The sequence below is a fragment of the Amphiura filiformis genome, chromosome 8 (assembly GCF_039555335.1).
Source record: "Amphiura filiformis chromosome 8, Afil_fr2py, whole genome shotgun sequence".
Lineage (NCBI taxonomy): Eukaryota > Metazoa > Echinodermata > Ophiuroidea > Amphilepidida > Amphiuridae > Amphiura > Amphiura filiformis.
Window position 1 is genome coordinate 17,702,442 of NC_092635.1, and position 15,815 is coordinate 17,718,256.

At 36.8% G+C, this 15,815-nt stretch overlaps 1 protein-coding gene across 1 annotated transcript; it reads left to right on the top strand.

The window, feature by feature from the left end:
- Positions 1–1,356: 1,356 nt before the first annotated feature.
- Positions 1,357–15,735, top strand: LOC140158726 (proteasomal ubiquitin receptor ADRM1-like). Its single transcript, XM_072181920.1, has 10 exons — positions 1,357–1,649; positions 8,704–8,820; positions 9,456–9,591; positions 10,220–10,318; positions 10,904–10,973; positions 11,397–11,656; positions 12,225–12,257; positions 13,052–13,212; positions 13,802–13,904; positions 14,289–15,735. Exons 1-10 carry the CDS (start codon positions 1,452–1,454, stop codon positions 14,423–14,425), a joined length of 1,314 nt encoding a protein of 437 aa, XP_072038021.1. The 5' UTR covers positions 1,357–1,451; the 3' UTR covers positions 14,426–15,735.
- The last annotated feature ends 80 nt before the right edge of the window (positions 15,736–15,815 follow it).

Genomic DNA, 15,815 nt, shown 5'->3' on the forward strand with positions numbered 1-15,815 from the left:
CACCCAGTCTAAACTTTGTGAATAGTTTTAATCTATACCAGAGTATTTGCTCTTATTTTCCCTGCTCTGGATTATAGAGAAATGGGCTGTCATGCTTGTAAAAACCTACAAAAGTTTAAGCTTACATGATCTGTCCGCACCCCGGCACTGCCCACTAATTGCCGAGGGCGCACACCACTAAATAATCGTCCCATTGAAATACACGGGAAAATACAAGAAAGTAAGTTTGTTTTTCTACCCCATGTAACAACATTTTTAATATTTTGATCGAATCAACGTCTTAAATAAAGATTAAACTTTTATTTAAATATGATTTTTGGGACAAGTTGAGACAAGCTTAAAAGATACGAACTCCTGAACAGCGCCATCCCGAATTTCAGCCGACACTCTCGCCTCCTTACCAGTTCCGGCCATGATATTGTTCCGAGGGCCTATTGCCCATGTACATTCGATTCGGAACATTTTCTGAACAGATTTGTAATGTTGAGCTCCTATTCTATCGTTTTTATCAAAACAACCAAGAGTCACTCAAATTTGGTTCCCTTGGGACGCCGATATATTTCGCATAGGCGCTATTTTTTACCGGAACTATGAAGGGTTACACCAAATGCGGAAGGATTTAGTGTAGTGCACTCCCGACGGGCTGTATTTGTGAGAAACAGTGTTGCCAAAACTTTTCAGTGTCAAGGCGCGGCGCATTGACTCGCCAGGCCGCGGTAAAAGATTCTCAAGTAGCCCAATTTTTCAAGCTTCCAAAAAAGCGCCCAATAACGGATATTTGGGCGGATTTACCCGAATTTAGAACGCAAAACACCCAATTGGGCGGAAAAGCACTTGACATTCAAACTTCCGGTACTTACTGGGAAGTTACTGACCGATCAATAAATGGTCACAAAACCCATTGTAACTTCAATTTGGAGCTTCAAAGACTCAAAACCTTTATAAATCGGCTAAATTGAAAGGAAAATACATCAAATTACTGCCGCGGCCTGAGACTGGCAAAAGTAGCCCAATTTTAGACAAGTAGCGGCAAGCTTTTTTGAGTAGCGGCAAGCGATTGCCAAGTAGCCCAATTGTGCGCCTAAGGCGCGGCGTTGGCATCACTGGTGAGAAAACACAGCTCGTCATCATAATTAGAGGGCGCACTTTGCAGTGTTTTTATTTTAGAAAACAACATGTGTCTCAATTTAATTAATTTTAATTATTCTTTCTCCTCTAAAACAAAGCCTAAAAATAAAAATAGCTTTCATTTGATAAAACATTTAGTCTTGTTACACAGTTGTTATAAAACATAAATAATTAGAATCACACACATCTTCTTTTTGAACCACTATATAGAAACACTATAATAGCTGAAATTACCAAAATCGGCGTGACTTTGCGTTTTGTGCATCAGGAAAAGCACTGGTAAAAGTCATTATTTACACCGAAGATCACCTAAATATATCATCATGTCGCTCTTTGGAAGTTCAACAGGTGGTGGTAGATCCAGCAGCAAAAATTTGGTTGAATTTCGTGCAGGGAAGATGCATTTGAAAGGGACAACAGTGACGCCCGATAAGCGAAAAGGCCAGTTGTATCTTTACCAATCTGATGATTCCTTGATGCACTTTTGTTGGAAAGACCGCACTACCGGCAATGTTGAAGATGTGAGCATATTAAATTAATATCATAACACTTTAAGGAACAATTTCATTTTGGCGTTTACTGTGGTGTCGCAGCTCCATCATTTTTCGGCAGATCAGTGTTGCAAGCCAATGGCTGCGCTGTTGCCCAACCCCAAAATTGGCGAATTCTCCCAAATAGTACGAATTCTCCAACATGCCAAATAGTGAGAATTCACCTTCTTACCATAGTGAGAAATTCTCACTATAGTGCGAATTGTTTATTTCAAACACGCTCGCAACTAACGATATAGGTGCTCGCACTTTATGTGGCAATATCGGCATCGTAAAGTAAAGAGCGGATCAAAACGCCCAAGATAGGTAGAATCATAAAATTTTGAACTTAAGGGGGTACTACACCCCTAGCATATTTTTTGCTTATTTTTGCATTTTTCTCAAAATTATAGCGCATTGGTGACAAGTAAGATATGTATATTATAGGGCAAGGACTACAACTACTGCACTGAAAATTCAGCAACTCAAGGCAAGTAGTTATTGATTTATTGATCAAATATTGGTTTTCCTCATTTTTGACTGTAACTCCACAACTGTTGTCTGTGCTGAAATAAAATTTCCAGTGTAGCAGTTGTAGTCCTTGCCCCTACAATATACATATCTTACTTGTCACTAATGCTCTATAATTTTTGAGAAAAATGCAAAAATAGGCACAAAATTGGGCAGGGGTGTAGTACCCCCTTAAGAATATCTCCTTAAAAATGCAATTAAATGAAAGATGACAATTTTCTTTAAAAAATGATGGTTCAACCATGTCTGCAGGTTAAATAATTACAAAGTTATGACCAAAAGTATGTCGCTTTTTATTGCCAAAATGTGCATTGGCAATTGCAATTTTTTGGATCACAAAAAGTTTGTTGACCTCCTAATCATGGCTTGCCATATAGCATGATTCGACATATTCCCATTGAAACCTGTGCTAAATTTTAAACCATTTTAGCTAAAATCCGCTTTACTTTCATGATGTCCAGTTGCTTGTGTGTGGTTATTTGGGCAGTGAGTACACCCTGATATAAGAGATTTTACAACATGGGATTTTTGAAGAATAAAATGTTGAATTTTCCCCATACTTTTACACAGTAAAGTACACTGCCAATTTTGCTCACATGGCATGCCATGATGATATATTTTAGTATGCTATAAAGGGCTCCCTCTATAATCAATGATGTGAACATATCTACCCAAGACTACCGATGGAAAAAAAAGTAACAAAAAATGCCTTAAAAATGTACTCATTTGCAATTAATACCAAGAGCTTAAAATTTATTTAATTAGCTATTCTATATATTTTTATTTGATTATCATCCGGTAATGTAGTGCCGCGTACTATTACGCTGACTTTCGTATTCGGCGAGGAGGACGATTTTGACCTCCTGGTTTGTTTACAAACAGAGAGGTAGACAAAAACTGTTCCGCTTGTCCAAACACTCAAGTATCAGAAGGATGGTCCACAATAGCGTGATTCACGTAACCTGAATAGGGATTAAAAAGCTGTCACGTAGAACCATGTGCTTCTATTGTCCAATTTGCCATCAAGATTTCATATGGAAACAGTTCAGACCCAGTACAGGATTATGTCAGAAATTAATATTTTGTTCTGGGTCTGATTATTCGGACTACCGGTAATGATTGTTCAAAAATCCAAGTGTAAAGTGTGTAAATTGATGTGCAAAGTTGCAGAATTACTTTCTTAGGTCAACTTAGGTGTGTGTCGCCATTTTCAATATTTTTGCTGTAACTGCTCATACGCACAGAGCGTCATGCAATGGTCAATCCCTTGAAAGGGCTGACTGTACCACTTCACATTCTAAATTCATCCACAGCATGTTCATCTTGTTGGGCAATTTCTTTCATAATTGTTCCTGTTTTTTATTGCATCCGAAAGATAGGCAATATTTACCCACAAATCCATGCAAATGGTACATGTACCGGTACTTAACTACTTATTAGGCTAATGAAAGTCGATTCCCAGTTTCCCGTTACCCTACTCCGCTCAAAACAATTTGCTGGCCAAATATTTCATTATTTTGAATAAAATGTTGATTTCTAACAAACTTTAACACACAAATAAATAATTGTGGTTTTTTATATCACAAATCTCTTTCTGTTGATTTTCAGGGATTTTCTTTGCAGTAGGAGCATGGTATGGTTAATAATGAATTAATAATGAATACCTACTCAATTCTCTGTCCCGCACTTTTTTGATCTGCTCTGATCTCATCCCGTAAAAAATATTGTGAAACTTTTGATAATAGTTGTACAATCACCTTTATGTGGTTGTAAACTACATCTGTAAACTACAAACTGTGATTTATCACATGTAGGCCTATACATGGGTAGTTATTGGTTTACACCTGTAACAGATGCAGTAATGAAATGGTATAAAATAATGAATAATGAAATGGTCACCTACACAGTCATGAAAAATTATGTAACGGGAAACTGGGAATTGACTTTCATTAGCCTTATGGTCGCATGTCATGAATTGGTCATCTTTTGTGTAACATGATGTAAAATGAGAAAAATATCACCAATTTTGATTCAATTCAACACAACTTTTAATGAATACATTTTATACCATTATAAGCAACGCACTGAATGGTCTATTGTTCTATTGTGTCCGATTTGAGCGCTGACATATTGGAAAATGTTGCCAATCAATATTCATGAGAGTGTACATTCAACGTCCAATTTTCGAAATTGGGTTACTTGTGCTTTGCAGGTGTAAAATACATCTGACTGGGCGTTTTAAATACGTAACGCATAAAGGCATTGCCATCATCGAATGGCTGCCTATAGTGCTGTTAGTGTTAGGCCTATGTGTGTGTGTGTGGGGGGGGCTGTGTTTAGTTTCTATAATAATTATTATAAAAGGCCTACATTTATTTGTCATTCATTTCTTTTCCTTTCTCTGTACTTGCTAAAGTATCACTCCCTCTTCTTATCTCCCTTTACTTCTCCATCCCCTCTTACGTTTTGTCCCCTCTCATTCCTATCATTTTCCTTACCTTTCTATTTATTTACGTCTATTTATTTATTTCTCTTTACTTCCTCTTTCTCTCTTCCTCCAGTCCCCTCTCATTCTTCATATCCCTCCTCCACCCTCATCCCCTCCCAAGACCTCTCACAGAAGAGCTGCCCCCCTTCAGTACGCCACTGATTATGATATTCCCCTTCTTAAAATAAAATAAAATCTCAATTTGTAAAACAACTTTTATATGCCTATACCGGTATACTTATTATATGTTACATGTATACGTAGCTCCCGGGACGTAGCTATTTAATACCATTATTGTACTATTGACATGCAGACACATGGCAGCCTTGATGCGTAATCATTCAGCAAGCGCATTCAATTTATTTAAATGAAGCACCTAATGTCAGTGGGGTGACAACGAAATATGCATTAGCGGCTAATGTGTGCCTTTTGTGCTTACGGCTACTCAATCACACCCTTGGGTTTATGTATAACAATAGGTAGGGGAGATTGGGGTTAGTTGAAACATTTTTCACAAAATCGTCTTTTTAACGCAAACCGATTACTTTCAAGAAACACTAACCATATCAGTATAAACATATACATACATGCTACAAATACAGCCTTAAACTTTATTGGACCTGCTTATGATTATTCATATAATCCAATTTGAAAATTTGAGGGGTAGTTTTCAACTAACCCCACCCCTGGGGTAAGTTGAAACATAGGGTGAGGGTTAGTTGAAACACGGCTTGTAAAAATTTCAAAATAATTATTATTGTGTTGTTAGGGTTATACTTCCCTTGAAGGCACCCTTTAACATACAATCAGTGTGAAAAAATGAATAAATAAATATGTGGAGTGCGGTCAATACTTTGGACACAAGGTGACGAGTGTCACCATGGACCAAAATATGAGAAGCCTAAAATATTATAAAATGTACTTTCTGTGTGCACTTTTTGCTTGTATTATTGCTTTTTAACCATATTAAAGCAATATTAAAGAAATGGTAAACATGTTACAAATTTTTAAAAAGTCAAATTTTTAACCATATTTTTCTATGCGATTTTCATGTGTCAACTAACCCCACCTCAAAAGTTTCAACTAACCCCGATGCCTATTTTTACATTTCAAAGTTCATTAGACAAAAGAAGAAATACAATAAAACTTTTATTTAACATTATTCTGGGACTTATACTAGTGCTTATGATACTCAAAAAATAATCCCCTGAATCTTCGAACAACATGGAGATAACGATCTTTTCTGAGGGGTATAAAATTAGTCAGTAAGTCAAAAACAGATATTCCTTTCCCAAGCCAACACTGGTGGGGCATCAGTGCTGTTGCTAATTTGGTGGATGACCCTTACTAATACCTATTACTAGGTGCCAGTATTTTACCAAATTAATTTTTTGTGTCAGAAAAAAATACAATGTTTCAACTTACCTCCGCGTGACTCCAACTAACCCCAATCTCCCCTACTTTTCGTTCCATTAAGCGCTTTCACGCGACTTTCATTTGATCACTTATTGACAGTAGCCTGCTAGGTAAAGCGTTAATACACTGTCGGGTCAGCTTACTGATTTAATGGCGGAAGCCCTTTGTCCCAAACAAAAGGTACGGTACCTTTCGATGAATAGCTTGTCAGATTTCAAATCGGCACAAGGTTTCAATGCGTTACGTAATCTATTTCCTCTCCATCTTATAATAGCTCCATGATTATAAGTATATATTTCTGGAAAGCTTATATTACAAGGATGCCAAATCAACAAAGCGTAACATCATAATACAGGGTGGGTGAGAAATATACAGGGTGGAACAACAACAAAATTAGCATCTTTCTTGTCATGGTGAACCCCATATTTTTCCTTTTCTGAAAGCTATGTAGTTCAAAATAAATATGGATTCAGAAAGACATTGCATGGGTCCTTCAAACAAATTAGGAAGAAAGAGTTTAGTATCCCTTGCTTTAAACATACAGGGTGGTCAAAAATTGTAAAATAATTACACAATTTCTATGACATTTTTCAATCAAAACTTTTTTCCTCCATTTCTGGCACTAAAACTAATTTAGCATAATTGAATTCCTCATCAAATTTCCTTAAAAATATGTGTTCTTTTGAATAAGCAGGGTGACTCGGGCAAGAGATAGTCCATTTAGAAATGTCGGAGCATAGTATGCACACTTTGTACAGTAACATATAGGGAAAACTGTCTTAATTAGCATTTAATTAGGCAATTAATTAGTTACATCTTTTGTTACAGTTGATGTACTATGAGGTAGATCTACAATCCAGGATGGTACATGTATATGTGCAATTTGAGGTCCATGCTAGTTGTACTTTTCAAGATACAACGGTTTGAAGTTTGCCATATTTTCACAATTTTGTGTATAACCCTATGGGGCTCTCCCGAACCGGCTCTCCCGAACCGGCTGCTCCATTGACACATCTTATATATTGAGGTATAAATCTCAAAGTACTTGTCCAATTGACTTGGGGGTTTTTGTATTTGAAAAAGAACATAATTATCTACAAAATGACACCAAACTTTCTACAATAGGTATTATACTTTTAGAATAAACCTAACTTGAAGTGTGAAGAAAGTGTTTTCATGTTACGGCTGCTCCATTTTTGGGTGACCTATTTGTGACATGCCACCTTATACAAGTTATCAGTTTATTTGCAGACCTATTTTTAGTGACTTCAAAGGGGAAATCCCCCCAAAGCCAACAAAAGTGATTGATTTCTGGCGATGTTGCGCATTTCAAAACACAATTTCTTTCACAAATTTCTTCCAAATTTGGTCTCATGCTGCAGGGGAATTCCTCGATATATATTTTTTTGACCCTGTAAGATTTTAGATTAAAAGTAAATTGGCAAAGAAATATTTTGTGAAGAATGAAGTGCTTTTGTGAAGTGGGGGTTATATCGCCGTATACAGTGATACATTGTGAGCGAGGTTGCCCAATCCAGCGCTTATTCCTGACCAGGGGCGTTTATTCTTCCGTTAATCGCCCCCAAAGGGGAGGGAATAATTTTACCCCTTTGGGGAAGAATTTTGCATTTTGAAAAAGAAAAAAAAGAGGGGGGGAAAAACCGAAGAAAGTCAACAGGATTCAAGGAAGAATAAAAATAAAATTAACTAATTTGGGGGAAAATGTATAACTGGAATATGTATTATTATGTTTTATGGTATTTTTGGAATGAAATAGATGGTCACTGGCTGCTCTACAGAGTGGGTGAATTCATCAAGTGTCATTTTCCTGACTGATGTCACCCACCTTTGCACAGTATTTTATCTTGTGCCTGAGAGTACATCAGACACACCAGATTACAATTTGTGATATCATATAAAAGTAGCATTTGAACAGATATGTGACCGTACATGACGAATGAGCCGTAAATGTCCTCTATTGTATTCTGAGTTACAGTGTAAAATGGGCATGAAGGTCGTATTCATAGGTACCTCAATTTGGTGCTACGTGTACCTCATTTAATGAGATACACGTAGCACCAAATTGAAATACCTATGAATATGACCTTCATGCCCATTTTACACTGTAACTCAGAATACAATTGAGGACATTTACGGCTCATTCGTGCTGTACGGTCACATATATGGGTCAAAACCACTTAAATCAAGCAATTCCGATTTCCGAAAATGGGAAAAATAAAATGTTATTCTAAACATATTTGCAAAAGATAACCCTTCAAACTTTGACCTGGACAAATATGAGTTATATGTAATATTGTTAACTTTTTTTTTTGCCACTTACAAGTAAACTGGCAAAATTTACTGCTGTAACATTTGTTACTATGGTTCGTAAAACTCAGTGTTTTTGTCAGGGAAGGAAGCGCATTGCTAATGATCGATTATCACTATTTGAAATGGATGTTTGAACTTGATTCTTTCAACCCAAAAGACTTATTTCACCCAAGGTTACCGTTACTATGGTTCATAAATCTCAGCAGTGTTTTTGTCAGGGAGGGAAGCACATTGCTAATGATCGGTTTTCTTAATTTCTTAATTTTCTTGTCTTTTCAGGATCTGATCATTTTTCCAGATGACTGTGAGTTCAAACGTGTTGCACAATGTACTACAGGGAGAGTCTACATTCTGAAATTCAAGTCGTCATCACGCAAGTTCTTCTTTTGGCTCCAGGTATGTTTCATGTCTTGCAAGTTTCATAAATTATGGAAGCATTAAGTGATATCAAAGGATGTGTTTAATGAATATTTGTAGTGCTGCTCACTCTTGTTATGTCAGTATCACTGTGTCATACCTAAGGCTAATGAAATGAAATGATTAGTTTCCCATCACCCGCTCGCATCACCTTTTCAATTTCACCAAAACTTTAATTATTTTCATAAAAAAGTCAATTATCTGAAAATTGAGATGGAAATAATCAAAATTGAAACTCTCAAAATGTCTGACATCCCCTGCTGATCATAATCAGCAGTTTTTCTTAGTTGTAGGGGTAGAGGATGTAGTAAATAATGGAAATTTGAGGATTACCTCATCATGTTTCTAGTGATTGTGCAAAAATTGCAAATTTCTCTTCATTTTAATAAAAGCAAATTCCAATCGTTTCTCAATCTGTTGCAAAATGTCTGTAATGTTGATCTAAGCAAAAATAAGCATTCATCAACAATAGGTAAATGAGAGGTAAATGACAATAGTGAAATTTTCCAAAATAATGAATAATGAAATCATGACCGCATTTTTCACTGAAAAAAATGTGACGGGAAACCATATTTTTACCATTTACCTTGGATTCATTCTCATCACTTACACAGGAACCAAAGACTGATAAAGATGAAGAAAACTGCAAGAAAGTGAATGATACCTTGAACAATCCCCCAGCTCCAGGTTCCTCTGGTGGAGGACGCAGTGGAGGGTTGGGCGGACTACCTCCTGAATTGGCTGGATTAGGTAATGTAAAACACATTTAATCATAGCACAATGTGTATATTATTTCATCAACCTACAGACTGACTCAAAACTCCATATGATTGTTTGTGCCTCCTTGATCAAGCATTACTAGTAAGCCAACACTATGATCAGTTCCAAAGATATGGGCATTATACATCATGGATGTAGGGATGTTTTATGCTAATCTGGCGAGCCTAGTGACAATGCACCTGTGTCACACATCTGAGGTGGGAATTGTAATGCCCACTCATATGGATCTGAACTGATAGAACTCATCAGAGTATGCTGTTGCTGTACTATAAAGCATGTTGGCATTCATGTTTTAGGATTGGTTATGGGACTAGCAAGGAGTCACAACATTACCATGGTTACAAATATTTTATTACGCGAAAGACAGAAACTCTACAAAAAAACCCTTTTACGGGGAAAAGTGGGGTTGTTCTCAGTTGCAAAGTTTTGTGCCATGTTGTAGTTTAATCCCATTCATTTTATTTACCAGATTAAAAAACCTTTGCATGTCTAAGATACTGTCGGTATTATAATCCCTTTTATTATTTATTATCCTATTAATCCATTTAGTTTGGTATTATTGTAATGTTCATGTTTAATTCATTGTATTGTTTACTAGGTGGAGAAGCTGGATTACAAAGCATGCTAGGGAATATGGATCAGCAGCAGCTTCTTCAGCTACTTGGAGGGAGTGGTTTGGGAGGACTTGGTAATCTTGGTAAGTCATGTGACCTACAATATTTTTACATGTACATGCATGTTTTCCACTCTTCAGATGTGATGGTTAGATCCTTGATGGGGAAATCATGTGTCTGGTATTTTAAGAATTTGGTGTTTTCAAATTGGTGGGATTCTTGTCATTCACGTTCAGATATGACATCATCCATCAACAATTCTCACAATTCACAATACAGTGCGCTGACAGCGGTTGCTCTTGCCAGTCCCATTTTTGACCTCTTAAAAGTTGACATCGCCTCTCTAGCCACCATATCAATATACTACAACTTATTATATTGACCTCTATGCACTGTTTGCAGAGGTATTTGTTTACACAAGAGACTATCAAAAGTACAAAACAGACTGAAATATTCCATTTTTTTTCCAATAAAATAAATAATGAATAATTTTTGCAAATTGACTTTTTTATGTGGCTTTAAACACATATGACGCGGACGGAGGCAACAGAAAACTCACAATCAACTTTCAAGGATTAGTACCTGATTTTCAGCATCAGTTGTGTTTACAGGTTGTTCTGCATGACTCATTTTCTCTGAATTATATTTTTGTTCTCTTGTACAAATAGGGTTGGCAAGTCTGATGGGCCCTGGAGCTGGACGTTCTGGCAGTGCACAATCCAGTTCCTCTTCTGCTCCGTAAGTATGACATTGCGTTCATATGTAGTACCAGTTTACAAATCAGTTTACAAATTATGTGTACTCACGATGCTCTTACCACGCTTTTATCATGCATTACTACAAACTCTATAACATGTACAATACAACATGTAGTTCAGTGACAAGAAAACAGCATGTTGTACTAGCAGCCTATCACAGACTGCCTTTAACACAGTGGATGTTAAGTACCCTCTTGTCAAAGGTTAGAGCAATTTACTATCAATTCTCTCAATTATTGAATTGTTCCTGCAGTACAGAAACATATCAATTGTTTCAGGTCATATCTAAGCTAGGGCATAAAAGATCATACTTTTTAGGAACATTCACATTTCATCACATACTAAATACATGACTATTGTGATGCTAAATTGATTATGGGTTTGTATGTTTTATATCCATCAGACCATCAAGAGTTCAGTCCTCTCCTGGACCTCGTCCAACATCTGGACCACCAGCAAGCCAACCACGTGCAGCTACAGCAGCACCGACTGCTAGCAGTACATCCAACAAGAGTAGCACTCCATCTAGTGATAAGAAAGACTCAGGTGGTAGCAAACCTGCTACACCTGCCCCTAGTACTACAGGTGCAGCTGCTGCTGGTGCAGGTGGACAGACTCCTATTCAGCTGAGTGATCTACAAAATATCCTCAGTAACTTGAACAGTAAGTACATATCGATGGATTAACAGCAGAAAGACATGTCTCCAGTTAGCTGCTGTGAATGGTATGCACTTTGAACTCAAGCCTATTACAGGCAATCATGTACCCAGCACCTAAGTGAGATACATCTTTCTACCACTAAAGTTTGTTCGGCTTATAATAGGCAAAAAAAAAAAAATTAGGGTTTTTGTTACTGCGTACGTCAGTTAAGTCCGAACTCAGGCTCGCGTAAATTCACATAAGCGTCAGCCAGTCACACATTACACAAGGCACACCTAGCATAAGTGCTGCAGCCAACTGCATGCATTCCGTTCTATATCAATGCACAGTGTTACAAGTCCTATTTTTCCCCGCCTATTATAAGCTGAACAAACTTTTAAACAATTGTATTGTAAACGGGCTTCATTTCATGCAACAACACTATGGCCGAACTAATCCGATATCTGATATTGATTTTATCAAATCTATATTTCTGTATAGATATAGATATTATTAATTAAGCTGCAAAGAAGTAAGCATGTTCGTAATTTATAAAATCTTATCTTCTTATTATACCTTCTTTTGTGTACAGTCCCAAATCCTGGAGGTGCTGAACAACAACCACGTAAGTATTACACATTGTGAATGCAAGCCTGGGTTAACAGTGCATCGTATATCTTGCAAGAAGTACCGTATTAGTCCCTCTAGCACTGAAGCCAGTCATTTTCAGAGGATGCATTTTAAATCAATGAAATGAAAGGCAAACTTGGGAATTGACTCGAGTAAACAATAAAAATACAGTGTATCTGATGTCAAAATCATCATAATTCTTAAGTGGGAAGGTTTAGATGATAATTTTATGGGGGTGTTTAGACAGTTGTCACTTAAAAATTGCAGAGGAGCTACTAATATTGTGTGGACATGAAAGTTCCCTAAGGCAATAAATTTGCAGTAAATTAGAGGTCCCATTTGGAATTCTAAGTTTGCAAACACAGAAGTGAGTTTTGATCAGTAATATCTACATCATGTAGGCTGAATGCAAAGTTGCAAGCGATAGGAGAGACCAATACTGAGGGGGGTTCGGATCAACAACCTCATCCCCACATTTTCTCCTTCAAAATGGAATTAGTGGAAAGGCCTTTATTGAGCTGAGAGGTGTTGGGCTAATGATGAACCCATTTGTACTGAAGCACCTTACATATCACATGTACATAGAATAGGACACATCTGCTTAGAAACATGTGGTTTTCTTTCAAATCTTCTGCATCCTTTAATGTAAATGGGATCAAGTATAAGCCTCCCCCCACATGATGTCTTGATCAGATTATAATGAAGCGGTATTTAATCATTGATTTAATAAGAAGACGCCTCATAACATCCCATCCTTACTCATACATGATGACGAAATTTCTTTTTCAGCTGTGGATATGGTACAGGTGTTGTCATCTGAAGCTATGGCTCCAATCCTGGCTAATCCTGAGATGCAGCAACAACTTCTTCCCCATCTACCAGAGGGAGAGTTATTGCCTCGTGATCCTGAACAGCTCAGAACTACACTGCAAAACCCACAATTCCAACAGGTGAGCTGGTATACATTAGTCCATCTCAATTTGTAGTTGGGAAATTTGTATAGTAAATTAGAATATTGAATTTTTTTGCATTTTGTCCCATGTGCTAAGAGCAAGACTTCTTACAATGGGGCAGCTGTTTACCTGGCTATGCCACTGATCAGTTGCACAATACACCTGTTACCTTTTGAAAAATACATGACATGAAAAGCCTCTGAATGTGCATAGTGTTTTATTTGGAATGGAGCCATTTTATTTATTGTCACAAAGGTTAAAATTCCACTGTATGAACCTATTGTGAAGAAGTTTGACACTACCAGTATCAGGGTCAAAATCCCATTTTAATTGTTGAATGTTATAATTTGTCTTATCGGCTTGCCTTCATGTTTGTCATTTGCTTCGTTTATTATTAAGGATTTGGTGCATTCAAAAGGTTTATATCATGAAGCAAATAACTTATTATTTTGAGACAATACATCTACCTTTTACCACTAAACACTAACAGTACATTGCATTCGTCAGCAAGCCTTATATAAGTGCAGTCACCAGCCATGTGCCCTTTATGATAAGAAACATTTTCTATACATTTATTTGCACACAGGCTGTGAACATGTTTACTGCTGCATTTCAATCTGGTCAGCTTGGACCCTTAATGGCACAGTTTGGCCTTGGAGACAAAGCTGCAGAAGCTGCCACCAAAGGAGGTATGTATCAATCAGCAACACAAAGATCAAGCATTATTATTCAGGGGTACCAGATGATTTTTACCCTTTGTGGTTAGGAGAATTTTTGCACTCAGATTGACATGTCAGATGCAATGTAGTCTATATTTTTGCACATGTTGTAAGGCTAATCATACACAATTAAGCTTATGCAAGGAACTTTACTTGTTATGAGGATGTGCACTTGGTCTGCATGTACTTTTGTTACAATTTTGTAGGTTTATTTTGCCATCAAGTATTAGGTGTAAATGGTGTTGTTATATGGCAGTCCTGACATGGCCTTTATGAGCTCCCACCCTCCTGGTTATGATGACTGAATAGGCAATTTGAGAAATATGACAAAATGAATTATTTGTGTTTGTGTAGATTTGGTGGCTTTCAGCCAAGCCTTGCAAGGGAAGTCTGGACAAGCAGAAGGTAATCAAGAAGAGAAGAAGGATGAGAAGAAAGAAGATAAGGACGATAAGAAGAAAGATGAACCAGAAGAGATGAGTTTGGATTAGATACCAGATATATTCAACTTGAACCCAACTGTAATACTAAATCGATGTTGTAATAGGCTATCCAGTTGAAATCCATACACCCCTATAGAAGACATGACCTTAATCTTCAACACAGGGAGTGCGATTTGCAAATAGGGTTACATGAATGTGTGACTTCATTTAAAATCTGCATCCTCTGTGTGGGAGATTAAGGTAATTTCTTCCATAAGGGATGTATGGATTTCAACTAGAATAGCGCAATCAGTAAACCCATTTTTGAATGAGTCTGTTGGCCATTCGTTTTCATTATTCAGAATTATTAAATTTGTAAGTACAGTGATCGAGTAACTATATAGTCTTGAGGCAGTTAAACTGATTTGATGTGTTCATTATATAATATGCATGTGCTGTTACAAGAAATAACATAATACAGTAAGCCAAAGAATTAAGTTACCAGTTATGTTCACCCCTATATATCCTAAACAAAGACAGATATATCATAATTGGAACCAGCATCTCTTAGCTAAAATATAAGACCCGATTTGTTGAAATTGTTCAAGATATAAAGACACAACGATCCAAAAACCTAAGGAATGTGGCAATATAAAAGTTGCAGTTGGCTTTATTGCTTGTCCTATTGGTTTGTACACAAAGAGTTCGCAAACAAGAGAACTAGCCATGCTAGCACTGTGCTTCCATTGATTATTACGTTAAAACTAGCATTGTGCTTTCATTAATTAGAACGCAAAAGTTCAATTTCGTTTCTTCGTTAGGTTTTAGATCACTGTTTCTTTAATTCTCAACAAATGTCAACAAATAAGGTCTTTAATCAGAGCTAAAGAGTACAGGTATTGGCTGATTGTTTAATTTCGACATATTTGTCTTTATTTAAGATACACAGGGGTAAACACAACTGGTACCATAATTCTTTGGCTTAATATATTTCAACCTTGCGTAAATAGTTTTATAAATTTTTATTCCCAAGAAGCTCATGCTGTAACTTCCAATAGGACTGGGTAGGGTTGTGTACCACTTAGGATACCGGGGTATATCATATGGTAGCAGTGGTTCATTAACGATGGGGTAATTTGGAGTCATATTGTTGATCTAGTCACCTTCGGCATCCTTTAAAGAACTGCCTGTGAGTTGAAAACTCCTGTGCTAGATGGACAAAGCATGGGTATCTTTAAATTATAAATAACATGGTTCCAAAAGTTTGAATCATTGTTTAAAAAAAATTCTCTATATCTCCTATAAATCTGATTGTCTTTGATTACAAATTGTTTGCTAATGGCATTAGTACCAAATAAAATTTATTACGCATCAACCTATTTGAGTTTGGATTTTGTTTTCTTTGTCCTGGCAGATATGCTTGGGATGGGACATTTTAAGACAACCGTGCGAAGGGTCA